The 27679-nt window shown below is 50.7% G+C and overlaps 2 protein-coding genes across 13 annotated transcripts in view; both read right to left on the bottom strand.

Moving 5' to 3' along the window:
- Nucleotides 1-17416, bottom strand: part of LOC122378303 (von Willebrand factor A domain-containing protein 8-like) — a 71826-nt gene extending 54410 nt beyond the window's left edge. The window contains exons 1-18 of one of the 2 annotated variants that reach the window (XM_043359216.1): nucleotides 17341-17416; nucleotides 16391-16507; nucleotides 16067-16153; nucleotides 15667-15797; nucleotides 15276-15383; nucleotides 14903-15070; nucleotides 14436-14606; nucleotides 6705-6863; nucleotides 6143-6367; nucleotides 5557-5772; nucleotides 5030-5190; nucleotides 4584-4759; nucleotides 4029-4135; nucleotides 3523-3713; nucleotides 2959-3160; nucleotides 2524-2672; nucleotides 1400-1556; nucleotides 766-949 (exon numbers count right to left, since the gene is read on the bottom strand). In XM_043359216.1, coding sequence (XP_043215151.1) covers nucleotides 766-949; nucleotides 1400-1556; nucleotides 2524-2672; nucleotides 2959-3160; nucleotides 3523-3713; nucleotides 4029-4135; nucleotides 4584-4759; nucleotides 5030-5190; nucleotides 5557-5772; nucleotides 6143-6367; nucleotides 6705-6863; nucleotides 14436-14606; nucleotides 14903-15070; nucleotides 15276-15383; nucleotides 15667-15797; nucleotides 16067-16153; nucleotides 16391-16499 — 2701 coding nt within the window. In that variant the 5' untranslated portion in view covers nucleotides 16500-16507; nucleotides 17341-17416. The remainder of the gene's footprint in view (nucleotides 1-765; nucleotides 950-1399; nucleotides 1557-2523; nucleotides 2673-2958; nucleotides 3161-3522; nucleotides 3714-4028; nucleotides 4136-4583; nucleotides 4760-5029; nucleotides 5191-5556; nucleotides 5773-6142; nucleotides 6368-6704; nucleotides 6864-14435; nucleotides 14607-14902; nucleotides 15071-15275; nucleotides 15384-15666; nucleotides 15798-16066; nucleotides 16154-16390; nucleotides 16508-17340) is intronic. The other variant, XM_043359215.1, reaches the window with a different exon arrangement.
- A 640-nt stretch (nucleotides 17417-18056) lies between these two features.
- LOC122378300 (coiled-coil domain-containing protein 28B-like) lies at nucleotides 18057-27510 on the bottom strand. Of its 11 annotated transcripts, none has more exons than XM_043359202.1 (5): nucleotides 27425-27510; nucleotides 22317-22347; nucleotides 21022-21314; nucleotides 19837-19959; nucleotides 18057-19548 (listed from the first exon to the last, which is right to left on the bottom strand). In XM_043359202.1, exons 3-5 carry the CDS (start codon nucleotides 21248-21250, stop codon nucleotides 19280-19282), a joined length of 621 nt encoding a protein of 206 aa, XP_043215137.1. In that variant the 5' UTR covers nucleotides 21251-21314; nucleotides 22317-22347; nucleotides 27425-27510; the 3' UTR covers nucleotides 18057-19279. The 11 variants fall into 11 exon arrangements, with proteins under 11 accessions (XP_043215137.1, XP_043215142.1, XP_043215140.1 ...); XM_043359207.1 differs by having other exon boundaries at nucleotides 19837-19917; nucleotides 27425-27509; XM_043359205.1 differs by lacking the exon at nucleotides 27425-27510 and having other exon boundaries at nucleotides 21022-21317; nucleotides 22317-22352.
- Between the last annotated feature and the right edge of the window lie 169 nt (nucleotides 27511-27679).

Genomic DNA, 27679 nt, shown 5'->3' with positions numbered 1-27679 from the left:
TAACTTCAAACTCAGAAGGCATTTAAGTTAATTCTAGTATCCAAAAAGAAAAACATAAAATAAATCTTTCAAGTCTATAAATCAGGAAATAATCTTGTCGTGCGTTTCTTAAAAAAAAAAAATGCACAATCAAAAAGGAGAATAACTCGTATTTGGAAGAATTTCGGGTACGCATCTGCATCACAGTGCTCCATTGATGATATACCTACAAAACAAACGTCATTGAGCGATAGCTTAATAATTCTATATTTCTGTATATTCGATTTAATGTATAATTCTGCGTACTCTTACCCTCCTGAACAGTGCGTCCTCTTACCGTACATGCAATTCGCGCACAAAACAACCCCGAAACGTTGTGCAAAACTTCGCAAACAGAATATTGCACTGTACAGTATTTCCCCAGATAACCTCACAAGTTTCCCACAACAATCACGGAAATGTACCTTATCTCAACTGCCAAGTATCAAAATTATTGTACCATATCATAATAATATCATAACGCTCGAAAATAATATTCATCGCCTTAAACTCAACAGCGTCGCCGCTCAACGCCCACGTTCCGTTGGTGACATGCACGCACTGGCGGCTTCATGTCACTTCATGAACTCGACAAACCCGCGTTGCTAAGCAACCGAAACAGCTGATGCGTACTCTTATCGCCCGCGTACTCTTACCCGCCCTTACCCTACATACTGCATCCCTACAAGGTACAGATCAGCATTTCTTCAGATCAGACACCATCCCACTGTCAAAATACAGCCGTACCTAGCGCCGCGAAGAAGTCGTTTCCCAGGAAGGGGAAGCCGGGCCGGTTGGCCAGCACCACCATCTGGAAGTCGGGGTGCATGGTGATGACGTCATCGGAGGCGGCAGCGGCGCCGCGGCCGGCCGCCGCCCGCTGGATCCGCCGTCCGTCCGACAGGGTCATCTCTCCGTCCTCACTCAGAGTCTGGGGGCGGGGGGACAAAAGGTCTCAGATGGTACGATGCACCGAAACAGAACGCTATGGTAGTAAATACGCTGCTTAAAATACAGGGCACGTTGTAGAAAAGACCACTCAACTGTATCGGGTAAATGATGACAAAGAGACTGCCATTTACGAGTAGTTCAATTATTTTGAGGTTCATAAATACTGCACACAATGTTGCCGTAAGTTACCAGCTGCATAGTAGGTACGCCTGGTGAAAGAAAGAAACATCGACAGCCAGTATGTCTCTTCTACTCAAAACGACATATAAATAAACCATATATTTTTATGAAAACCCGAGCGTATCATTCGAAACCAACACATAGCTTTAAACCCTACTCTTATAGCCTTCAGCACACTCTACCAACGGTAAATCCACCGACATGAAGCCACGCCAGACCAGACCCGACCGCAATGGAGGCATCCCCGTACCTTCAGTATACAGGTGACGTGGGTGGGCGCCTTGTCGGCCTCATCAATGACCAGCACGTGCCCGGAGCGGACGGCTCGCACCAGGGCGCTGTCCTCGAACACGATACGACCATCCTGTACGGTCGGCTGGACCGTCAGCGTCTGTACCGTGGTGTCCCTGTGGTGGGAGGAAAGGTCAGAGGTCAGGTCAGAGGGCGGTGGTTAGAGGTCAGGGATCGCTGAGATCCCAGAGAAGGGGAGGGTTTCAAAGGTCAAAAGAGGGTCAGCGGTCATCAGGGCTTCCAGTGACAGAGATGAGTAGTAAGGTCAGAGAAGGATCAGAGGTCACTAGGGGGGCGGGGGGGCCAAGGACCGAGGCGGGTTTAGAGGTCAAAAGAGAGCCAGAACTCATCCGGACGTCCCAGTGAACCCGGTGAGGGGTGGAGAGGGTTACCGAGGTTCCTGAGCGACCTGGGCGGGCGGGGGCAGAGACGAGGCGAGAGCCAGACTCAGCAGCCACTAGGATCCATGTGCCCACCAGGTGATGATATGGTGACTGGAGGGTCATGGATAAATGCGGACGAAAAGAATTATTAAGAAAGCTTAAGGTGCTGCAGGTTATCATAAACGGGCAGGGTGAATGCCAGGGAGCAGATAAGACTTCAGAGGTAGGTCAGGGGTTTAATGGCAGGCGAGACCGTTAACCTTTGCCTCTGGCCATTCCGCTTCTCGTAATGGGACAGCCAGGTAAATTACGACTGGATCGATAATGCTGATGGAAATTAGGGAACGAACAAGTCAGGACTTCTCACGGACTGGCATTTTATAAACAAGGCTACCAAAATCTGTTGATAGGACAGACACGAAAAAGCAGTTGCTCACTTGGTGATTGCCTGGATCAAAGTGCCGGTCCATGAGAAGCCAAGCGACATGGCATTTGGTAACAATGCAGCATTTCTGATCAGGCACCACAAGACTCCAGTTATCATTGCAGCCGCATTTTTAGGACAAACGACCTCCCAGGTCCAGTGCGACAAACGCTGCAGTCAGATAAGCGTTGGATGAGTGGCAGGTGCTGAATAGGTAGGTAGTAGGTACCATAACTATTCTGTCTATCGTCGCGGTCGCAGTCTCCCCGTTCGCACCTGTGTAGCTGAATGTACTCCCGCGGCCGGCTCATCAGGTAGAGGAAACGGTCGATCAGCTTGTTCTTTCCCACGCCCTGATTTCCGACCAGCAGTAGGTTCTCTCCCAGAGTAAAGTCCTCCAATATTGCCTCAAGCACCGCAGTATGCTGCAGCATGGACAACTCATGTCAGCTGACACTCCAAGGCGGCAATCTGAAACCGCAACGACTCCAACAGCTATTCTAAAACAGTGAACACGGTATGGTAACCAAAGCTAAAATTGAAGATGGCGAGGAGTTATCGCATTACTTGATGTTACCATATCATTCCATAGCAGATATAAATGTGCCCAATATTTAATCATGCTTTCATGACGACCATAGAATCCAGTGATGCCACCTCATCTACCCTCCATCCCATCCCCTCCCCCACCCCTCTCCCCCGGTCACCCACCTGATCGATGTCGAAGAAGAGCGTCTCGGGCACTTTGGCTCTGTCCTTGGGCCGGAACACGGGCGCAGAGGTGCCACCGATGGTAAGGATGCCGTCCCGCACCTCACACACCCGGCTCTGCTCGGCCGCGGCCGGTGGCGGCGCGATCTTCATCCGCTGCAGCGCGCCGTCCAGCGCCTGGCGAGCCAGGGGAGGCAGGAATCTGCGAGGAGAGGAGAGACATTGACGAGGGGGAGTCAGAAGCACGCGAGAAGACATTTGAGGACATAAACAAGTCAGTACTGGTCTGGAGGCTAAAGTAGAATCTGCGAGCCATTTATTGAAGATGTTGGGTAGTGGAAAATGTTGATATCCACTTGCTTTTTCGTGATGGTAACATATTCGTTATGGCAGCCGCATCAATTAATAATGTAGGCGGATGGAGCATGACTTATATGAGCTAAAACGATTCAGTGAAGCTTTACATAGCCAGCATCCCAGCTTCCCTGGGTATAGCTGTACCAACTAGCGACACCTATAATCTTCCACCACACCGTGACGATAGCAAACTCCCACAGACAGTACCTGGCCAGACAGGCCTTGTAGATGGCCGCGTGGGGGCTCTCGTGGGGGAAGGCCTTCATCCTGCGTCCGACGCGGATCAGCTGCCGGGTGGAGAGGGACGGCGCCAGCGACTGGAGCGTGTGGTCCTCGGCAGAGCGCAGCGCGTGACTGAAGCGCACCACCTCCCGGATCGGCTCACCGAGCTCACCACACTGGCACGGGAAGGGGAGGGGGAGTCAGTCAGAGCGGGACACCACCTCCCGAATCGGCTCACCGAGCTCACCACACTGACGCGGGAGGGAATGGCAGGAGTTAAGAAGATCCAGTGGCACGGCTTAGGGGGATTAGCATGAAAGCATTAGCAATCCACCATTCAGTCATTGAGAAATGAGTGATAAAATGTAGAAAAAAAATATTACAAAACATCGCAGACATCATAAGATATCATTTGCTCAAAACACCCGAACAAAACCGATAGGCATGAGTCAAAAATCGACTGCAAAACACACAGTCGCATGGCGACTCACGATTTCTTGGAGGACGTCCGACTCTTCTTTGAGCGTCATCGGTCTCATAGAGTGAAACATGAACATGCTCATCACTTCAGGAGTCAGCCACTGGCCCTTGCCGCTGCCTGAAACGGCACGCAGACCAGTCTGTCAGGGAGGGATCGGTACCTACCTAGATGGCAATGTGGAACTTGGAGAAAGCCCCACATATAATTCACACCAGATGGATAAATTACATTCTGTTATGCTACCTCAAATGATCCATTTCTTAGGTAGCTCGTCAGGGAGAGCATTAACTTCTTGTTTAGTAGAAAAAGCTGTCTTTCTTAATGACGCCCACACGTCTGCCATTTCCTTCATGTTTCACTAAACACTAACTAGTTAGTTACACTAACCATCAGTTGCTTCAATTCAACTTGCACATACCGACAATCCTCTATGCTCCACCAACCCCAACCCTGGCCCCTCCGACCCCCGCTCGCTCACCGAGTACGGACGGCTATGGCCAGCCCATCTGCCCCTCAGCCAACCCCTCTGTCACTCAGTCAGCCCCTCCGACCCCCGCTTGCTCACCTAGCACGGGCGGCTCAGCCAGCGCCACCAGCCGGAACGCCGGGTGGATCCTCAGCACTCCCCGCTCGGTCATCTGGTCCGGGGCCAGTCCCAGCTCGGACATGACGTCATCGTACCGATCATGACGTAACAGACGGGTACCGTCGTACAGCTGCAGCTCCCGGTCATGCACCAGTCTGTCAGAGAGGGGAGGAATGGGGTAATAAGTTGGTGGGGAATGGGTAACGACAGGTGTTGTGCAAGCCAAGTAAACTTGTGCTGTTCACGTCATTTCTGTAAAGCTCTGCCATCCCGGCTCCCTCCGTTCCAGTCTTCTCTTCCGACCCCGTTCGCCCTGCCCTTCCCTATGCTCGAGCATGGCCCTAGTCTCCCCACCCCCAAGTTATTCAATTATGCGTGTCTCCAGTGCCTTCCTCCGTCTCATTCTATCTTCTCGCCTGTCGCACCTGTGCAGCACATTCAGAGTACCGCCGTGGACGCGGTGCAGTCCGTCCAGTACGGCCAGCCGGCCCTGTAGCGCCGCCTTCACCAGCGGTGCCGTCAGCCACACGGTGTCGCCGTTGGCGTGGGTACTGCGCTGCTGCAGCAGGTCCCGAGACGTCATATCCTGCCGGAGAGATGGAGAGAGGTTATTCGGAGAAGACGGGGAGAGGGATGAAACGAAGGGGGAGAAGCTAAGGTGGCAGATGGTGACAATGATATGGTGTCGCGAACCGGTGTCAGGTAAGACAATATGAACTGAGGTCAGACAGGTGTCATTAAGCGACTATGCACAGTCGAGGAAAGGTGATGACGATGCTTCGGCAGCATCTGAAGTTATATTGCCTACACATGCCAATAAAACGACAGTTGGGATATGTGGGCAATATCACTAGGGCGTTGACCCACCCACATCGCACCAAGCATGACACAACCGGCTCCGAGCTATACCCCAGCAGATACCCCCGAGCTATACCCCTGCTTAAGTACCCACCTGATACAGTACCACGGGTTCCGTCCTGTACCCTAGCATATCCGCCAGGTGTCTAACTATGGCCGACTTTCCGCAGCCCCTGGGCCCCACCAGGCAGATGTCGTGTACGGCGTGGGAGGCCACCAGCTGGGCCAGTAGTCTGCTGTGGTACGGTGTGAGTACACAGGGACGGTCCGAGGTAATAGACTCGGAGCCCAGCTGGTCACCGGCCGGTACCTGAGGGAAGTGGAGGGGGGAGGGGAGAGTAAGTGGGTGTGAGTGGGGGCTAGGGGCGGGAGGTGTGATTAGCACGCGACCTTGGCGACGGGATGGTAACACGTTCGTAATAAGCACAAGTGATCGATGACAGTGGTTGTGGTGGTATCAACTGGCCTAACCAGTGCAATAAGGGCGATCTGTTTGTACGGGCTGTGCAAGCCAACATGGCAAATTTAATAGTCAGTTGCGTTTGAAAAGTTGCGTTTGAGCGCAGTTTGCGTTTAAAATTGCTGCATTTAGCTTTCACCTTTGTCAATGGGATGGCATCTCTCAGGATATCGCCACACTGAGCTGTGCGGGACTGTATACCCACCTCCACTTCACCCACCTGTATCTTATGCTCCTGGCCGGCGGCGGTGAGCCAGACGTGCGCGGTGTGCGGCTGATCGCCGGACTCAACCTCCGTGACGCGCAGCTCCGTCTCCGCCGGCGCGTCCAGGTCGAACGTGGAGAGCGCGTCGGCCACCGGCTTCCTGGCGTCGTTCGGCACCACCAGCTGGTGGGGATAGAGCCGGGCGACGGCCTCCTGCGGCGGCAGCGACGGGACGCCGCCCTGAGGGGAGGCGGGGGTGTCAGAGCCGGGTGTATTGATGTTGACACTGTGAGGAGCTACGCCAGACACACCACCAATGAGGGACTAGTTGCAGTTTGCACGGCTCAAAGAGCTGTGAAAAGATTCCTGTGAAAAGATTCCAAGCCCAAATATCAATCCCAAATCCCAAGTCAAAAGAGTATGTTCATCAGAGCTCATAATATTACATGGCCAAGCCCAGGGTTAAAAACGTACTTTGTTGATACCTATCGTTTGCAGAAGTGCAGTTGCGATCCTATTGTAAACGATTCTGAACGACAAGCCTCCAGCTAATGCTATTCCAACTATTCCAACTCACCAGAACGCGAACGGCCCTGTTGAGGTTATCGATGGGGAAGTCCGGCAGGTTCAGCTCCGACGTCTCCGGCGAGTTGACGGTCATTGCGAACGACAGGAGGTCGCACAGGGCCTTCGGTGTGACGGCCGGGGCCAGCTCCTCCAGAGCCATCAGCGTCTCCTGATTGACGGGAAACAGTGTCACGTGCAGTCACTAACTGCGGAACGATCACCTGGGCACAATTAGCCACGTTTGATGTGAATGCAAACATAAAGCAGGCGGAGTAACAGCGCCTTTAGCAAGAACAAATATCACCCATCAACTTAGGCAGTCGCAATATTGATCAGATCTTCTTCAGAGAGCGCGTCATATTTATGGTTCACCTTGACTTTCTGCTTTATGGTTTTACGCCTTTACAACTTTACTAACTTCTTAGTGGCGTGAACGACTTTGAAGAAAGTTACCCTAGTGTTCATCTTGCGTTATTCAGGATACTATGGCTCGTCAGTTCATCAGTCCGAAACCTTGGACCCAGCTTGCAAGCCGATAGCATAGGAGGCGCACGATTTTTATTGCGTTTTTCACATGCTCAACGTCCAACTGATTCATCATGACGAATGCCGAATGTGCCGAACGAAAATTAGCAGAGGTCATTTTCTGTCACGTGAATACCGAGTCCGCATCTCAACGCATGATGTCCGAATCAAAAGAAAATTACATTGGATCAAGAACCGATAAAACGTTTATAGCTATGTGAGTGATGTCAGTATTTTTTTCATCTGTACTTCACAGTTCACACTCAGGTGGTCTAAAAATTAGCCGCCGTAATCCGACACATGTTCAGTGAGCGAAACAGTGCCTCGAAACAAAGCGATGGTCATTTCACCTTTCTGCTATGACCAATTCAAGGTCTTATATGTTCCCACCTCAGGTGGCAAAAGTAAAGTAAGTATGACTGAATCGGAGATGGACGAGGGCTCGGGAATCGACCCGGCCCCCTCCCAGCTCTGTCGACTGGCGGTGTTCCATAGCCTTGGGAGGGCCGTGAGGAGCGGCGGCACGGCGGCAGTCGGCGGCACGAGCTCAGATCGAGAGGACAACTCCGCTGCCGGGGAACGGCCGCAGTTGAGCGTCGGCACCGGTTTGGCGAGCACATGCCGTGCCGTTTCATAGTGTGTCGTGTACCGTGCAGTGCTCTGCTGTGGAAAACGGGGGCAGTCGATCACAGGCGCCAAAAACAGGCAGGACGTGCCGCGCCGTACCCTGCTGAACTGTGCCGTACTGCACTGTGTCCTGTGCCGCGCCGTACTCTGCCGTGTACCGTGCCGTGCCGTACTAAGCCCTGCCGTACTGTGCCAGCGGGAGGTCCCGGGACGCGTCAGACGCGTGCTCCTCCCAGACGGCGACCTTCGATTCCACTTCATCGAGCCCACAACGGCCTGTTGAACGCTGCGAGCTCACCCGGCCCGGCCACAGCTCACGGAACTCAAGGTCGGAGAAGCAGCACATTGCAGGGAGCGAGAGAATTCCACCAGAGAGTGGAATATACAACCACGCAGCCTCGCAGACTAAGAGAATCGTACTTCTCTGCCCGCTGGCATTCTTACAATGCCGGCCGCCGCGAGCTCCAGCCCGGCGCAATGCCGATGGCCTAGCGCCGCCAAACAATTATACACAGGAGGCGTACAACGAAGGAGGCAACTGCCCTCAGCTCCGACGGGGAGGACCCGGGCGGCTCACAGCCAGGAACCGTCACGTGGAGATGGGCCGAATGTCAGCGGTACCGCTCTACTACCCTCCTCTACCGCTGCTGGAGCTTGTCGAGACACAGTGCCCTGCTGTCAGAGGACTGACAGCCTGTCGGCCGGTCGGCGTACAGAGCCGCCCACCGCGTACAGCCTGTCGGCCGGCCGGGGTACAGAGTCGCCCACCGTCCACAACCTGTCGGCCGGCCGGGGAACCGAGCCGCCCGCCGCCGGCAGCCTGTCCCCGCGGCCGTCCGACTGTGGTCGCCGCAGTCCTGGCGAGGTGGCCGAACTGGCCGTGCTCCGGCAGCTGCTGTCTCTGCAGCTTGGTACCGCCGAGGACACGGTGTACCGACCGACGGCGGTAGCTCCGACCGTCCCCTCACCGCGGCCCCGTGAGCTCGCTCTCCTGCTGGGGGAGCCGAGGCGGGGCTCCGCGTCCGGCGTCGGCGGCCCGGTCCGTCCCTGGCCGCTGCGGCGACTCGTCGGTCCGCTCCTCGGCCGGTGCCGGCCACCCAGACAGAAACAGCGGCCGGCGACGGCTGTCCTCGTGGGCCGGCAGATAGCCGCCGCCGTCAGCACCGGCACCGCCCACCGCTGGAGCAGGCAGCGCAGTCTCTCAGACACCAGCCGCAGCCTCGAGGTCACCCCGGAGACAAAACTTAACACAGAGAGCGGCGGAAGGAGAGGACCGAGAGCCAGAGACGACGCCCAGGGAGGCAGCCGCTCAGAGAGGACAGACAGAGCCACGGAGCCGGCCGAGCGGAGCGCCCGCCGACCGCCACCACCCTGCCGGGGCCGCGCCGCTGCCGTCCAGTACTGGGCCATTCAGGGCGGCGTCATCAGCCGGAGGACCCACCTGCACGTGTTTCTACCGACCCCGTGCGGAGCGGACGGACATGACAGAGCGATGGTTCCAGCGGAGCCGCGCCTGCCGCGCTGATACGCCGAGCCGAGACGGCCGGTGGGGGAGGCGTGGGGCAGAATGGGACTTTTTTGACGCTGAGAAATTCGTGCTCAAAGTAGTTAATAGTTATGTTGATATTTGATTTGGCATCCGCTGTTGTATCTGTAACATTGCCGTGTAAAGATCTGAGGCCTATGTATTAACAAAATATTCGGATTATGTTCGCCGATACGAATATTCGAAATATTCTTATCGAAATATTCGTCAATAAAACAATGTCAATCACATTGTATCGTGCTGCAGAAACACTGTTCATCAATTGCATGCCACGCTGTTGTTACGCGAAAAAAAAAATGGCAGAGAAAAGTGGCTGAATGACAATGTCGTGGTAGGGTTGAAACACGCTGCACCACTGCACGTGACAAAAATTATACCGTCTCGTAAGACCGCAATATGCGACAGAAAGTGACTTCCAGAAGCCGGCACCAACAGAGATGATGACGGCATAATGTTCCGATGTCACCATACAATGGTCGAGAATCACGACCCAAGTGGCTATTCAGCGAACCCACTGGCCACAACTATTACGGCGAGACTCGGAGCAGACAGAACGTCAGTCACGTTACCGGAACCACGACACGTATGGTTTTAAACGTAAGCTATCAAATTTTAAATGGCCAATTAAGGACACACAACTGGCACCTAAACAAACAACATTCTTCGCAACAGAAATTATTATATGTTCCGGGTGCCTGTTGTGGCTATCAAACGTTCAATGGCTATAGTTAACTGGTTTTAACCCTCCACGTTTTGCCAAACGTGTCACAAACACCCCCGTCAAAGAAGTACGGCCACAACCAATACAACCTCATTCATGATCCCAAGTTACGAAGGTGATTTTTATGCTACCTAAAAGTAATTGATCTTCTGCTGCAATAAAAATATTGTCAGGTTACAGAGATCGCCGGCCTCAAACACCACCCCCATTCGCAGGTGACACGTCCTCCCCGCCCCGTCCCGGCCGGCAGGCACAGTAATAGGTGTTTGTGAGGTCGGCACTGTCACTCGCGTCCTTCTGCCCGACATTCTCTGCCGCATCGGGGCGGCGCACTATGGTTGGAAACGGCCTCACGGATGGCCGGGGGTCAACGCGAAAAAATGTTTTGCCCATAACTTGTTAATGCGTAGACCGACTGCGATGAAACTTTGCATAGGTATACCAGTGTCTTTCGTGCATCATACAGTAACTCAGAAATGACGAGGTCACGTCACGTCACGCGTGTGTGACGTCATCATTGCAAGTATGTTATAAGTCGCCTATGTCTTTCGTTATGTTATCGATATCGCGAGGCATTTTGAACATGTTTTGAATACTGCTATTACTGAATGGATATTGTTGTTATGCTTTAGGGCGAGAAATATCAACGTAGTGACGCACAGTGTCTTACTATTGGTCATAAAGGGTAAAAAATTTGGAGAAAGAGTATTTATGATTTTTTTTAGATTGGGCAAAAAAGCAAGAAATAAAATAACGATCAAATGACAAAACATGCGTCAGATTAATCCGGCAGTTGCTGGGGTATTTCCCCATCCGCCGTTTGCCGGGGGGGGGGGGGCGTTCAACGCCCCCAGCCGATAACTCGCGAACAAATAGGCGCAGCGAAACGCACGAGGCGCGGCAAACGAAAGAAGAACGCGACGAGACGATTCACATGAGTACTTTAAAGTTGAATTTCGAGGTCACAGGTCGGGTCAAGGTCAGGTCAAACACTTGAAATCGGGCTTTCAGTAGCATGGACTTTAGAACCTCGCAATCGGTGCCTCGCGTTTCGCGTTTCGATTATATCGTCATCAGTTGGTCCTAAATAAATTCAGTCATCAGTTGGTCCTAAACAATCTGTCACAACTGTCACAACTGTCACAACCCTTCATATAAGTGCTAAAAGAGTGTCAGATCAATGTAGGGGTCAGTCAAACATAGGCCACTGGCCAGTTTCAAAGTCAGGTCAATCAGGTAAGCATATAACCCCGAAAATTAAAACTGGTACCTATTCGCAGCCCATGCATGACACATGTTTTATGGGTACTTTTGGGCGTAGAACACGATGGTGACATTCATTTTATCATACGAGTACGTGGCTGGTTGAAAAAAGATCAATTTCAGAAATGCATGCATCATGGTCGTGAAGTATAGTCACGAGAAATTGCCAACATTCAGCTCAAGATTTTGGAAAATGTAGAACGATGATCAAAAACCATAGATAGCCATTTGATTTGCCATGGTATTGGCAGTGTAATGGCGTTTACAGCATGTCTGTATGTCTGCTCTGTCGGTGGATATTCATATCCATACTCCAGGATATCCATATACGTTTGCACGATATCCATACTCCAGGTGCAGGGGCGAGCAGTTACTTCTTACGAGGGGTGCGGAGTCGAAGTCAGAGTCGGAGTCAGAGTCGGAGTCGGAGTCGGAGTCGCCCAGAGTCGTGGCAACGAGCCAGGAGTCGGAGTCGGAGTCGGTGTCGGTCAGGAGCCCGCAGTGGAAGTCTGAGTCGGTCCGAATCGGAACAGCTCCCTCACGACTCCGAAACACTGGCAGGGGTCCGGAGTCGGAGACAGAGTCGGCCGGAGTCATGGCAACGAGTCAGGAGTCGGAGTCGTAGTCGGAGTCGTATTTGGCGCCACCACGACTCCGCAACCCTGCTTCTTACCATCATTTATAAGGATAAACGATTGCAAGACTGACGAGCCGACCTGGTGCTAACGAAGCGACGGGTAGGTACGCCTCGGGAGATGAAGCTTCACGGACGATTTTGCGCACAAGTGCGCAGTCTGCTTTTACGTTCCCCTTACACAGAATTGAACAGAGATTTATTCTGCCAAAAAGCTCAATGGAGGTCGATGGAGAACTTTTTGTATGTCCAATGAAACATAACCGTAATTTTGCAAATATTGCTGTGGTGACACTGCAAACAGAATGCAATGCCGTTCCTGATTTTGAACACGCATGGGAAAAAGAGTCACTCCACTCGATAGCCAACATAACAAGGATTATTTTGATATATAATAATCCAGTTTTACAACGTCATGGAGGTACTCCACATGCTATCACCAGCGCGGTTGTTTAAACCTTTGACGGCGCACCAAAAAAGCCACTATCAGAAACTCCCGATTCCACGTACAATAATGGAGACTAAATGCGCAACTAAATAATTTTTTCTGCCCAATTCAAAACATTTCATCAATTTCCAACAGAATGACACCCCAAATATACATATATTCCGAAATTGCCCACGGCCATCCGTGAGGCCGTTTCCAACCATAGTGCGGCGGACCGATTGATTCGCCTCTCCTAACCACAGGCCGATCCAGTTCCGTGTCTACTCACGTTTCAATGAGCCCCACTCCGATGGCACCCATCCCCGCCCCCACTCGACCGGCCGCGGCTGTCTATGTGGCCTTCAAAGACCCGAGTCTCGACCCACCCGCTCTCCCCTACTCATTTTCAGCCGCCTCGGGAAGCGCTTCCGTGGTTTCATTAGACACGCAACAAACGGAATTCGAATACACGACGCAGACATACCTACGTTGTTTGGGCTAATTGAAATCTAGGATAGAAGTGGCTTTCGAGAAATTAACTCATCCTAAGGAAATCATTGTATCACTCTCACGAGCACACCCATCACATTTTAAATACCGATCCGGGCAATCGATGAAATAAAAATGACTGGTCGCGTAACCTCCTGAAATTAAACTATAAATCCAAATACTATAAAAATGACCCAGTTCAGGATGCGCTGAACTGCTCGCAAATCATTTCGCGAGCAGCCCGGACGGCGGACCACCGCTGACATGCGGCCCGACATTAGCCCGCACCTTGACAGGTAATCTGGCAAGCGATTCCCGTCAGCCAGCGCCCTCACCTCCCCCTCCCCCCCCCCTCCGTACTACAACAACCCCGGGAAATTTGACGGTCTTCCGTATTTAGCGGCAATGACGAGAAATGTGCAGCCGGACGATGATTCGTACTCACATCGTGATATAGTCTAATTGTTGACTTTTCTGATTTAGTTATATCTGCGTGAAAAGTGTGGGTTAATTCGCACTCAGCCAGCGCGACAGTTTCATTCAGCGCCGATCGTCCGTCTCGGGCGCAGCGATCGAGCGGGATGTCATATAATCGGCGCGGTCTGGGCTAGTCTCCGTTTGACACCGATATTTTCGTGTCCCGCGACGTTCGTTTGGAGCAGCGGGACGCGACGTGGGGCGAAACGTCGCCTTTTATTAGCCGCTGAACGGTTTTGATTCCGGCGTCAGACACTCGGGCCTTTGATCGCGAATTCTGAAGGTTGTTTATTCAGCATCAAGATTGGGGTCGGAAAAAATGGCCGTGAAATAAAAGCAGGCCATTGACAGCACATCTCAGCATCAAGATTGGGGTAGGAAAAGTGGCCGTGAAACAAAAGTAGATCATTGACAGCACATTACTGATGTCTAGCTTCACTATGATCGGTTCCTTTCCTATTACTTTCACGTGATTTAACCTTTAATGTCATATTTGACGTGACCATCTGATACAAGTGTTCATTGGAAAAAACACGTGTGGCGACGACGATGGTGTATAGTCGACTACAGAATGATGTTCCACTCCTCAGAAGCTATCAGTTGACCGGAGCGCTAAGTTGTGCCGTTTATCATGCAATTAAGCGTGTCGGTTGAGAGCATTGGGACAAAGCTATAATTTCTGAACTCAGCCCGTGTGATGCGGCGCAACCTACCACTCCAGGCAAATAATTGCCTGTGAAAAGTGGAACATCATTCTGTAGTCGACTATACAGTGCTAACGATGAACGACAGACAAAGTAGTCCAGTCAGGCTGCTAGGAGCCACAGCTTATCTTGACATTGAACCATCGAAATCGGGAACTCAATTTAAACGGAATCGCCCCGCTACAGAGAACGGAGCTCACTTTAATTTGTTTATTGGTTAAGGGCGCGCCGACTACAAGGTCATTTTGCGCCCATGGAGCTCACTTTCAACGGAAGGGCAAAGGTCCAGAGCTCACTTTAAACGGCGCCGCCCAGTTCATGAACCCACCTTGAACGGCACAGCCGACGGCCGCAGGTCGTAGGCCTGGAAGCGGGACCTGAGCGGCGGGTCCAGCGGGTTGCCGATGTAGCGGGGCACCGGCAGACCCAGCGCCACCACGCGGAAATGCTCGGAAACACGCACCAGCCGCAGCTCAGCCAGCTCCTCTGTCGAGTGGTCCTGTGGCCGGAGGGAGGGAGGGAGGGAGACCGCGCGTTATCCTACGACTGAATCTAAAATAAACGATGCACACAAGTTTTCTGCATCAATATTCTACGGCGCCAAAAAGTCTCGACACATCGCCACGACAGCGATAGCCAGACCCACCTTCTACGGAACTCGTTCTCAGTTCGTCGTATTTTAACGACCCCGAAGCGACACCATAACATTACAACGACACCATAACCGGCAACCACAGCACCATTACGACATCATTACGACACTATGACGATGCCACAGCATATAACGGCTCTCACCAGCAATAGACTGTCGTATTTGGTGGGATTCAGCAGGAATCTGCCGTCCTCGAGCTGCATCTCACGGTTCTCCATCAGATTGTTCAGCACGGGAAGGACGTTCCGCTCGGCCTTCTCGATGCCCTCCAGCACCAGGACACGGCCCAGTGTGGCCGCGCGCACTGCCGCCTGGCGGAGACAACGGAAAACACAGCTGTGGGACAGGTCCGCCAGTCTCCACAGGCGCATTAGGCTAAGCAAACAAAACAATCGAAAACTACAGCCGAAATACACGAGTTGCGTTAGAAAGATACGGATCATTAGATACAAAAAGTTAACCAAAGCCGACGTCTACATCAGCGTCTCCTGACCACCTGACCTGCGGCCTTCCTACCTGGTCGACGTAGTGCGCGGAGCCGCCGCGAATCTCCCGGCGTTGCTTCAGGTCAGACTCGGTGGTGTCGCGGGAGAGCGCCACGTATTCCACCTCGCGCTGGGTCAGCTGCAACACGCCGAGCACAGGACATGTCATAATATCGCAGTAAAGCGGCAGCGATGACCGCAGAGAAAACACGGCATATGGCGGATGTATACGGGAATATGTCGTTAAATGATGGAAAAAGTAAAAGACAATAGGACCGTCGATGGGTGGCAACGTCGCTTACGAAACCGGTAACCGAACGTAACACCAAGTGAAACAAGGAGAGAAAAGACGTTCACAGCTTTGAACAAAAACAAACAATAAAATCTACCGGTGAATCTCCGCCGGCCCAGCGAATTATTACCGAGAGATACTTCATGCAGACGGTGCGTCGGAAGTGGCCGGGCGGCCCAATCAGAAACATGTCCTGTCCCAGCAGATCCTTCTGCAGCATCCATTTCAGCGTGCGCAGTACAGACTGGTGACTGGTCAGCTCTGGGAACACGGAGCACGGGCGACGTGACGGATATAAGCATCGGAAGACGCATCAAACTATTCAGTTCCTCTCCAAATGAGCAAACAACTGACATGGAAAACATCATAACTTCCAGGTCGGGCAGTCGCTCAGGTTTGATCGCCTATAAAACTTTGAGAAATGGGTATATGACAGTTAATGACAAAATATAAATGTTCAATGCTCAGCATTCATCGGCGAGGCTCTATACTCACTACTCAGTGATCAGTCATGTGTATAGCAAACTTACCGATGAGGCGTGGAACTAGCTCAGGATGCAGCGGAGTCTGCAGGGTTTTCCGGATTCCACCGATATTTATCACCTTTGCATCGGAATCTGAAAATAATGTTCTATTTGTCATGTTCACATTACAAACACCATCCAGCAAAAGTAACTGGTAAATGGTAATCATCTGACTGTAGTAAGTGACATACGACACAGAAAGGAGGAATACAAGAAAGCAGGGGTACATGTAACAGAACAGATCGTGTAGCAGAACAGATCGCAGGTAAATTACAGAACCATCAACATATGTCATGCCAGGTCTCATACTGTATAGTTTCTGGAACGAACCTGCAGAGATGTACCGTCTCGGTGTGGCAGCGAATGATTCCCGTGATGAACGCTTCAAAGGCACAAATAGGACGTGCGCCCTTGGGGTGGCGCGAACCAGCAGTGACATCTTATAGCCTGGAATTTACATGTTGGGTGAAGAGCTTGCAAGTTGAGATGGCAGGCAGATCACCTTCTGAGGGCCACCATTTGAAAATTCAGCAAATTTGGGATAAATGGCTTGGGATAGAGTGAGCCTCAGCCACATCCTATAAATTACATTAAATACCTAGCTCCAAAGTTGAGGTTTTGGAAAAAACTAATAAGTTCCTATCTACTTACTATAAGGTCATCATCACCATCATCTAAATTTGTGGTGGTGCTCTGCACCTGTAGTTTGATTACCATCAAGTTACCAGAATTGTAACCAGTCATTGTGGTCCGCACTGTATCCTCGAATAGCACAGTGGGCTGGCAGCGGACTGACCGTAGATTTGTTTGATGGGAGGGATATGGTAACTGGCAGCGTGCAAATATAGATGATAACAGCCTTATAACTACAGATTAATGGAATTTAAACCCAAAATCCAAAGATGAACCACATAGGTACCTGTTTCATTTGTCAATTAAATGCATTCTTGTATCATATACCACCCATGATTTTCCATCCTATTCATTCACTCCTAAACACCTAGATCAACAGATAAATAAGAAAAAACAATATTCAAATTTCATGGTTCCTAAAACGACTGGAGAAGGCGAGACCGAACCAGAATTCAATTCTGTCAATAAATGGACTACTTTAATGAAACTTTAACTTAAAAAAATTGAACTAAACATCACCGGCCTGAGCCGTCAGCGTATTTGTAAGTTGAATCAAGTCAGTATATACCAGTTGAATACTGTTCCCGATGTTGATAGTTGAAACAAAAAAGGGACGAAAAGGACATAAAAATCCTGAAAAATCCTACCTGTCCTTTACGACCATAGAAATGAATTTACGACGCGCTATGGGGCCGCGAGGGCCGCGAGCTAACATCTTGGAGCTAGGAGCTAACTCAGTATTTTGTTCTACTGCTGCTAGCGCTGGCAGTATATAGCAAAGGCTTCAAATCAAAGACGGACGTTATGGAAAGCTGTGCTGTGTTTGCTGCTAAAAACATAAAAAGAACAAATTTTTGGGTTGGTGACTGACGCCACCGCGCTAAAAATGAAAGTTGACTATCAAATTTTAATTTGACTATCAAATTAAAATTTTAATCATGAAATTTAAAATGCAGCCAATAACATTATTTTCTAATATGATTATTGCTCCTGTTATATTGTTATTATATTATTTACTATTATTATATAGAAATAACATTATGTACAGCGAAAAATGGACTGGCTGCCGGGACTCACAGGGGCATCGTGTAGTAAATTCCCCGACATTCCTAAATTTTCTAGGAAAGCCAAGAGGCGAACTACAACCTCCCGAATTGCTCCCGAACGTAGTCACGTAGAGCGCCTATGATCTTGGCATTCTTCACTTATCAGGTCCCGCGGAGTGCAGCTGACAGCGGCAAACAAGTGACAAGCATGAGATCCGAGTGGAGGGTGCCAAATTTCCTGGACGTCATTATGCCATCATGCAACCTACCAGATCCCTATAATAGCCAATATAGGATCGAAAATCATGACGCCAGGCACACACAGCAGGGTATATTTTCGTTCGTTGTCAAAAATATAGCGAGTAGTACAACTCTTCTCATCTTGGCTAGGCGCGCGCGCCGCACCTACCGACATTCGGACGTTTCAGTATGGGTTCGCTCGGACATACGACTGCTAGGCCGACTAGAGCGACAAAACCGCCGAGCAGGGATAGCATTTCACGCAGAGGCAATACATTACAGTAGCCCACGACTAGAACGGCGAACTGCGACGAAAGCAGTGTTAACTGTCACAGCAACATTTTGCCTTACCCTCAAGCTATATTTCTTCCATGCCCTTAAGCTGCACACTGAAAAATTGCCACAATCACATTCGCAACAGAGCCCGCTGGTCGTTACGGTTTATATAGCCTTGGTCGTTGCTGACTATGCTAGCACACATGCTAAACGTCCGAATTTCATCCTACGGTCAGTCCAAAATTCCCTAACAAATCGCAGAACTCTGCCAATCCACGATCAACTCCGCCTAGCGTACGTACACTGATCTGATAAATGCACACATTTAAAACATATTGACGAAAGTAAAAATAAAACGCATAGATTCACCGACATAGACCGGGACATTATGGCTTAACTGCGAGAATAATTAATTAGACCAGCAATCATCCGACCTCAGGATAATCCAGGATAGGATGAAGACGAAGTATAGCAAAGATGGACACCAAGTCAAGCACGACGCGCGCGTTGAAATACTGCGTGGGAAGACTGAAGGTGAAAGCCATTCGAACGCCTCTGATAAAGGATGAGAAGTGATGACTATTCCAGCATCTCACATTGCTGGAACGCACGTGCAAAATGCAATCACTGCTGTGAGCGCGAGTTGTAATTGATCAAGGAGTTCGGACTGCACTTTGGCGCTTTGTTCACGCAACGAACAGTCACGGGGGTCAACTCGGCAGCATGCCTTGCCGCACGGTGCACGATTACTATTTAGCAACGTTCAAAACGTCCAAGTAATGGTACGGAGATGTTGCAATACTTCATCCCCACTCTGTTGGCTTCCATTCGTCTTGATTGAGCTCACTTGCAGGACCATCAGCGCATCCACTGGTCCCAACACTCGGTGCTCATCACCGCCAGCAGTTCATGGCGGATAAATATCACATAATGAACACTGCGAAGCTGCACGGCCTGCCGGTCACCGTTCCGCAGCGTGTTCAGGTGTGGCGGAGGGGACAGCGGCAGACTGCAGTCACCGTTCTCAGGTGCTCGCTCCGTGAGGCGGCTCCTGAGGTGTGGAGGCGGGGCCGGCCGCCGGGGCGTCGGCTCGCGAGTGCAGCTTCTCGATAGAGCTGGAGAGCTGCTGCAGCTGCTGCATCAGCTGCTGGAGGCTGGCCGAGGCGCGGCTGAGCCCCTCCTCCGAGAGCGGAGGGAACAGCTCCTGCTGGGCGCCCATCTCGAAGTGCAGCTTGGCCAGTCGTTCCTGCTGCTCGCGAATCTGCTCCATCTGCTCCATACTGACGTCCTTACCTGCCGGACCGACATCGGCGAGCAAATCAGTAACGGTGCACTGCACTGCACATTTGTACACTACGACATCTAACGACCAATATCTGTAAATCCTGATTTCTGAATCAGAATGGATCATGCATTTTTCGAGCGCATTGACGATTCCGCATTATATACCTAGTTCCTTTTCTCCGAAGCCCACTCGGCAACCAAGCACAATCAAGCAAAGAAAAATGTTTCCTTGTCCCTGCCACTGAGCGTCAGGGTAACGTCAGGTTGGCACAGAGCGCTGTCACATTTTTGACTCACCGAAGGCGCGCAGGCTGCCCGAGTTGAAGCCCTGCATCAGGCGCAGCAGGTCAGCCTCCATGCGCTTCACGTCCGCCGGCTCTGTGAGAAACGAGTGGTGTCGGCAGGGGCGCGGCACGCCACCTGCGGCGACGCTCAGTCACCGGACACCCTGCCGCACGGGCCCGGCCGGCCGCGGCACAGGCGCGGCCACGGAACAACGCTACAGGGGCACACAGACAGGCGGGGACACAGCGGCATCAACGCTCTGTGGTGCTACGCGGAGGGCGACAGGCGAACTGAAATACTACGACGGTAATATCAGACTGAATATTACCAAACGCAGAGTAAATAAAACCATTGCAAAGTGTATGATACAAAGTACAAACGCCAAAACAGAAGGTAACAAAATATGAACTATGGCGTTCAACGGGAAACCACACCCACCATTATTGGGGAAAGGGTATTTATAGCTGGTCAGTAGGTCTTGAGTTGAGTTAGTACCTACGCTAATACTAATAGTATGTATGGTTACGTACGCATGCGTGCAAAATACAAAAACGACAAGCAGCAAAACATGCTCGGTTACTTTTTACATTAATTTAGCTCAAATGTTCAAATGGATTTCCGTCATCAATACAATCCATTTGAGTGGATGGATTGATGGAACCGGGATTCGAAGCCAACGCTAGGCGGGGCTTGATCCCTATCGCTTGATCGAGTAATACCGGGTAATCGTAAAAATTATATTTCAAAGTCGAGCATAATTCGTCGAGTCACTTCAACTGGCTACAGCTGTGCCCGCAAACTACAGACAATTTCCGGCATTAGATCCGACGAGCGCCGAAGAGACTTCAAATCCCCGATCCCGGCTCTAAAAACGAAGGTCCAACGCTGAATTAGCTGCTACCGAGCTACCAAGCACAGAGCTGTTGATGATACTGATAAGCAGTTATTGAGTCAAAGCATGATAGTGCAAACTTCAATATGGATGACATGCTAAAAAAGCATGCATCGCCTACACAAAGCCACATAACCACGATTCTCTAATACATACATTATACTGCATTATACAACGCCCCCTTCCTTCTCATGGTCAGTTAGCATGCAGTACACGGCCAGCCATGGCCACCAATAATTCTGCGATGGCCATCACTACACCGATCACCTTCCCCGCTGTTATTACATCCCTGGCGGGCCACCTACCCTTGAATGCGTGCTTGTCTCGCGCCGCCTCGGCCGACGATGTCGCCGGCGGCGGTGCCGGCGGGTCGGCCCTGCCGCGCGCGCGGGGTCGCGGTCGCCGCGCGCCCGTCTCCGACTCGATGGTGACCGACGGAGGGCCGGAGGAGCTGGCCGCCGGCGGACTCAGGTCGGAGAGATGGCGCAGCTCCTGGGCCTGCCCAGCGGCGCCGGAGGACGAGCCGCCACTCATCGCCACAGAGTGGTGTGTGGAGAAGAGTTGAGTCTAAAACCACTTCACCCCACCAATGGTTGAGCTGCTGAAAAAAACAGTGGTTAATTACTTAATGCAAATACAGATAACAGGCATGTAATGAAGTGGAAATTTTCGGCCCTGGTGTTGTTTGTTCGGTCATCGTTCATAAGCACTCAGCAGAGCAGACTTCCAGCTTGCCAGTGCATGTTGACTCCTTATTGCCTCATTGGTCAAATTCATGTAGTCTGTGCAGTTCACCAATGAGCAATGACTAGATGCCAAGAATCGCTAGTAAGGTACCTATTTACTGTATTGGTAAGGCAGATGTTGCATGAAAGGGCATATTTAACTAATATGCTGTGGAGTGGGCTGTGGAGTCACTTTTTTTTGAAGAACTAGCATATATTGATATGGGGAAGCCAGCAGCATCCTAATAAGAATAGTGCTCTGGGTGGTGTGGGCTTGGGTGCGAGGTGGTGTGGGTGCACTTAGACATTAGCAGAATTTATGGGATTTGTCATTTGTCAATGTCTGCAAAAGATGCCCATTCACGTTTAAATTAATCTTACTAAGACTTAGAAGTACAGAATTTTGATAGGCTTCTTGGCCTTTAGGTCCATTCCAGTCAAGCTGCTTAGTGTGGGCTTTACTGGTCTGTGTAAGGAATCGTGTGTACGAAGTCTGCCCAGTGGGTGTCTAGGCGGGTATTGTCTGTGGTCCCCGAGCAATCCATTGATCCATCCATTGATCCATTAATCCATTGAACAAAAAGGCCAACTGGATCAATCACTGTCTGGCGTACAGTTAATGATAAATAAGTCAGCTTTCTCATGTAATACTACCTAGTTGAGCTGTTTGCATTGCACGGAAAATTGAAATAAAAGCTGGGTCAAGTTTGAGTTATCGTTCAGGAATCGATGCAGCAGAAATCAATCAATGGCAACTCATTTCATTCTCATCCAGATTCAGCTTTATGATCCTCATATTATCAGGACCAAGAACTCAAATGATAGGTTGCAACAAAAAAATGAATAATGTGGGCATATCACATAACTCAACTTACCCACCGCAAACCTCCCACTCCGGCATCCAAAGGGCCTTGGTAACAACTGGATTTCCATTACGTCATGGGTGATGATGTCACACCACGGGTGACGTTTCACTGCTGCTGCTGCTGTCCACGGAGGGCAGCGTTTGTGAGTGGAAAACAGTAGCAACATTGTAAATGAAGGCAGTATTGGCGCTTATGCTACATATGAAATTTATAACAACCACTGAACTCTATAATGATAACAACATATTGATATTAGTGAATGTTTATTTTTGATACCTACTTTTCATAAACCCTCCATTTCAGGGTCTGCATGCAAAATTTCTGTTACTTTAGAGTCAAGCTATTGTACTAAGGGATTTATTTTGGCAATTAAGTCATTTGTTAGGTAATAAGGCTGCAGAAACTTTAAGTTGAGGTTGGTATCTACTATCCAGTTGCAGCTATAATTGTGTCATATTTTGTATCATTTTCTGAACATGTAAACACCTACCTATATGAATTCAAATTTTGTGATTGTAGAAAAGCAGTTACCCTCACATTGCAGCGGGGATTAGAACAATTAACCACACTTGTTATACAAAAAGCCTGTTTGCCATCAATTTTGGGAATCCAAATTGGGTATTGGTACGTTAACCCGCGCCCTGGTGGGGGGGGGGCTATTTTTTGCCCCCCCCCCTCCAGACTTTTCGATATATCTCCAGAACCGCTGCGCCGATCGTTACCAAACTTTCAGTACCCTCCCGGACATCAATTCTACACATTGTGACCAAAAATTTTTCCAAAGGCTATGATAGGTTGGCCGGAAATGACGTCAGAGTGACGTCATGTTCTGCCGTTTTCGACCCAAAAAAAGGTTTCGCGGGAAGAGCTGCCAGGCCTATAGCTTTGCAAATACAGAAAAATGATAAAGACATAAAAGCTGTAGATTGGACAGGGCTACAAAACTGCTATCTCGGATTTTTGAAATTTTTGGATTTAGACCCCCAAAAATCAAAAAAAAGATTTTTTGGATATAATAATCGAAAAATCCAAAAAGTTTTTTGAATTTCGCAAAAACCGGAATATATGTGATAGTCCTTACCGCCTTCCATCCACATACCAAATTTAAGATTGATACCTCTTTTTTTGGCGAAGTTATAGCGAAAAAACTGTTCAAAATTGATGACGTCAAACTTTCAAACTCAATTTTTAGCAATTCTAGACCCCGTAGCGCAAAACAAAGACCACCATTAGACTCCCCGTGACGAGCTGCATCGAATCAATACCCATTTTATGCAAAACTATCAACTTTAAAATTTGACCTTTTTTGGCCTGACCTTGACCTGACCTTGACCTGAACTTCACCAGAAACTGACCTAAGCCGTACCTGATAGTCTTATAACCAACACCATTGAGTTGGAAATGAAAAATTGGCCATAAAACATGTATCACACAACCTGAGTAAAGTTGGGCTCATGTGACCTGACCTGTGACCCTTGGTGACCTGACCTGTGACCTGACCTGGTATTGCCAGTGACCTCTAATAGCAACATATCTACTAGGCAACTGACGCCCTACCGCTGATTCTCGACAAAATGCGTTTTCCTCGGTGTTATAGCGCATTCCCTAGAAGCCCCGTGAACGGTGAAACATTTCATCTTTGACCTGACCTGTGACGTCATCGGTGACCCCGAGGTCAATGAAATTTAGTTTCCTTCGACAAATTTGACAGGCCTTTCGAACGCCGTTTGAATTTTGCAGATCCGTCCAGTAGTTTCGGAGATACGAGGGGGGGGGGGGCAAAAAATAGCCCCCCCCCCACCAGGTCGCGTTATAAACAGACCCCACCAGGGCGCGGGTTAAGGTAGATGTAGCACAAGCTGCCCGATGCACGAGAATGGGTCTTTCTAACCAAACCTTACCTAACCTGACCTACAACCTACTGCCTTAAACCTAAAATTTACATCCTACGACCAAGTCCTACGGTATGGCATAGGTATCACAACAGCTTGTGCTACGTCTGCTACCATGACCCAACGTTGTGCCAATTCATACCAACTTGGGATGACAGTCACTGCAGATGTGTGCTGACCATGCAGGTCTTTGTTACAATTGCCATTCTATTGTGTTACAGGTTCGGCGTTCTATAGCTGCGACCCGCCATGGCTGGGCCACCGCGGCGGCATCACCTTCAGGGTGGACCTGGCCGTGGCCACCCGCCGGTCGGACCCGCCTGCAGTCCGCAGGGAAGCTGCCCTGCGAGCCATTGCAGAGCTCCCGCACCCGGACGTCACTATCTGGTCGGACGGCTCGGCTCGCGGCGGACGGAACAGGGCGGCGCAGGCGCTGATCCAGTTCCACCACCTCAACAGAGAAGAGGCCGTGCGCGCTCCTGCAGGGGCGGTCTGCTCCAGCCTAAGAGCAGAACTGACCGCCATGCGCGAGGCGTTCACGGCTGTGGCCGGCCTGGAGGACGGGGAGTTGGCATCGACCAAGTCGGTCCGCCTCCTCACCGACTCAAGGTCTGGGCTCCAACTACTCGGCCGCGGCCCAGCTAACCAGACCATGGCCCTGGCCGCAGAGGTCTGGAGGCTGCTGAGCACCCTCGCCGAGAACGGCACCGAGACGGTGCTCCAGTGGGTGCCAGGCCATGCCGGGCTGGACGGCAACGAAACCGCCGACCGCCTGGCTGGCGAGGCCATGGCGGGCGACCAAGACAGCGCACCGATCGACCTGTCGGGTGCGCGGGCCGCCGTCACGCGCCATGTCCGGGAGCTGTCGCGACAGAGGGCAACCGCTGCCCACCCGCACCCGGACCCCACGCCTGGCCACGACTCCCTGGCGCGCTGGGGTCGGTGACGCTGTCCCAGCTGAGGACCGGCACATCACCGCTGACCCGTGACACGCTCCACAAGATTGGCCCGGAAGCCGACGACGAATGCCTCGCGTGCGGGGGGCCCGACAGCGCGGCGCACCTACTGACCGATTGTCCGGCCTATGAGGCGGCCCGCCGCCGCCGCTGGGGTGTCGACCCTCGCCTGGTCGACGTCCTCGGCGGCCTGGCGACGACGGTCGTCACCTTCATCGAGGATGTTGGGTGGGTCATCGTTGGTTGGGTCATCGAGGTGGACGCACCATCCACCGCGCCGCAGCCAGGTCAGCGCGCGCCCGTACTGCCCAGGCCTGGCCGGCCGGGTGGTACAGAGACCTGATGGGCGGTCGACTCCCACCACCAGTATCGGGTGAGGACCGGTCGACCGCGGTGGATATCCACCAACTGAGAGCAGGCCACTGGTCCAGCTCCAACCAGTGGCGTCACAGAGTCGGGCTGGCGCCCTCCCGGCAGTGCGAGCAGTGTTCGGACCACAGCTGCCCTGCGGCCCGCTGCTTACTGCTTAGTATGCCGGGAGGAGGCAGACACCCCAAGGCACGTCCTGCTGCGCTGCCCGGCTCTAATCACTACAAGATTCAGACTGCTGGGATCCATATACCCCAGAGAGGAGGACGTCCGAAGCAGCGACATCATGGCGGCCATAGTGACCGCGTACAGGTCGCTCCTGAGCCGGACGGCTACGTCCCGCTAAGGGACGGAGGGAACTACAACAACAACAACAACAGGATGTTGGGCGGACCGAGCCGCCGCTCGACCCGCCTGCGCCGCCGCCCCCCTGAGCGGGTTGGCGATGGGATGCAGAAGAAGAAGAAGAAGCAACTGCCAGCGCGCCACGGCGGCGAAGCCGAGTTCCGCCGCTGGACCGCCCGCGCAATGGCCAGCACAGACAAGAGACAACCGAATCACAACACCTACAATTACGTTATTGTTATGGTATTGACATTGTTACAATTAACCCTGCTCTTTCGAGCGTGGATGCACGCTGAAATTGTCGCATAATTCCATGCAGCTTCCACCCTTCTGCAATACAAAGTTTGAATACAAAGTAGTCTTACAATAGGTTTAGAACTTATGTGCAGATTGTCGATGCTGGTTGACTTGATGATTGGAATTGTGTTTATCTGTTTCATCCGTTTTGACTTAAATATATGGCCATGGACTATGGCCTACCTTGGGAAGTGTCTCTGATTTTAACAAAACATTTTTCATCAGCATACGCTGCGGGGTACACTACAATAGTACATACGTAGTGAAAATTTTGAGCATGTATGGGTGCGCATGTGGAGATGTAGACTGCGAATGAGACGGACTACGACGGTTTTTGAACCAATTAAATCTGATTGACAACATAATGTAGGACTAAAAACTGACTGTCAGAAGAATATTCACAGAATATTCACTTCACCCGGTACAACGAAAAGGGAAAGTCAGGGAACAGAGGCAGGGTACATCTCGAAGATCAATCAAATTGCAGGTGCCGATTGGTTATGGATCATCGTAGCTCAATGTACTGCCTTGTGCTGCTTTATTGATTGAAATTGCTTCCAGCTTGTATTGAAAGAAGTCATTATGGAAGATTTTAGAAAGGTTCTTAAAAATTCAAATACTTTGAATTTATATTTCTGCAGTATTATACACCCGTATCATTCTTTACATGTCAATATTTGTATATTACCTAGCGTATAAGAAAATAGTGGCCTCAAGTTTCTAGAAAATATCTGATTTTGCTCTCTGGGCCCATTGGGCCACTGCAGATCCCTAAAAAGTTAGGAGCCGTCTTCATTATTTAATGTATAAAACAAAATAAATTATCACTGCTCAAAAGTGGAAGAAATGACAAACGAAAAAAAGTTTTCCTACAGCGTTGCAATCCAGATTTCAAGATAGTGATGGGTGCACTAGAAAGCAAGTAAAAGTACTCCACAAGGTAAAAGTAAGGAACAAGAATATCCTTATACTGTTTCAGAATTCGGTAACAAACATTTTTTGTGTGTTTTGAATACCCGAACGAATCGATTTCAGAATCAGTCTTGATGATATTATATGATTTTTGTATGGTGTTGGTGGTACTTGAATGACCAAAGTCAGTACATGTCCATCACCTTTCAATATTTCCGTGCTGCTCGCTCCCATTTCATAGCTGCTCACGGTGTTTTCTGCTGACGTCATATGGTGCTGCTCCACTAGCGCCACCATACGGCGTCAGCTGGCGAATTATCCAGTTAATACCAGAGCCCCATCCAAACAAATGACTTATTAGGAAACTGCGCAGATAGGACAAAATAATGCGCAGCAAAGCTGTTCGTTTGTCGAGATAGTCCTGCACTACCGACACATTTCCATAGCAACCTGCTGTTTCTCTTGCGACGCTCTATGGCCTTCTATGGTATCCGTTGCTAGGCATTTTGCTTTTGTACGTCAGATTATTGGATGGCTGAGTTAGTGAACAGGGCACCAATTCATGCCTTATCGACGGCAGTTTGGGCAGTTTCGCTTGTGA

The sequence above is a fragment of the Amphibalanus amphitrite genome, unplaced genomic scaffold, assembly GCF_019059575.1.
Source record: "Amphibalanus amphitrite isolate SeventyFive unplaced genomic scaffold, NRLGWU_Aamphi_draft 000057F_arrow, whole genome shotgun sequence".
Classification (NCBI taxonomy): Eukaryota; Metazoa; Arthropoda; class Thecostraca; order Balanomorpha; family Balanidae; genus Amphibalanus; species Amphibalanus amphitrite.
This window is presented reverse-complemented; position numbering and strand designations above follow the sequence as displayed.

Coding starts and splice junctions, on each gene's coding strand:
- LOC122378300 (XM_043359202.1), bottom strand. CDS start 21,250: ATGAGTGGCGGCTCGTCCTCCGGCGCCGCTGGGCAGGCCCAGGAGCTG. Junction 19,960..21,021: donor AGACAAGCACGCATTCAAGG/GTAGGTGGCCCG, acceptor GCGTCGCCGCAG/GTGGCGTGCCGCGCCCCTGC. Junction 19,549..19,836: donor GGGCAGCCTGCGCGCCTTCG/GTGAGTCAAAAA, acceptor TCGGTCCGGCAG/GTAAGGACGTCAGTATGGAG.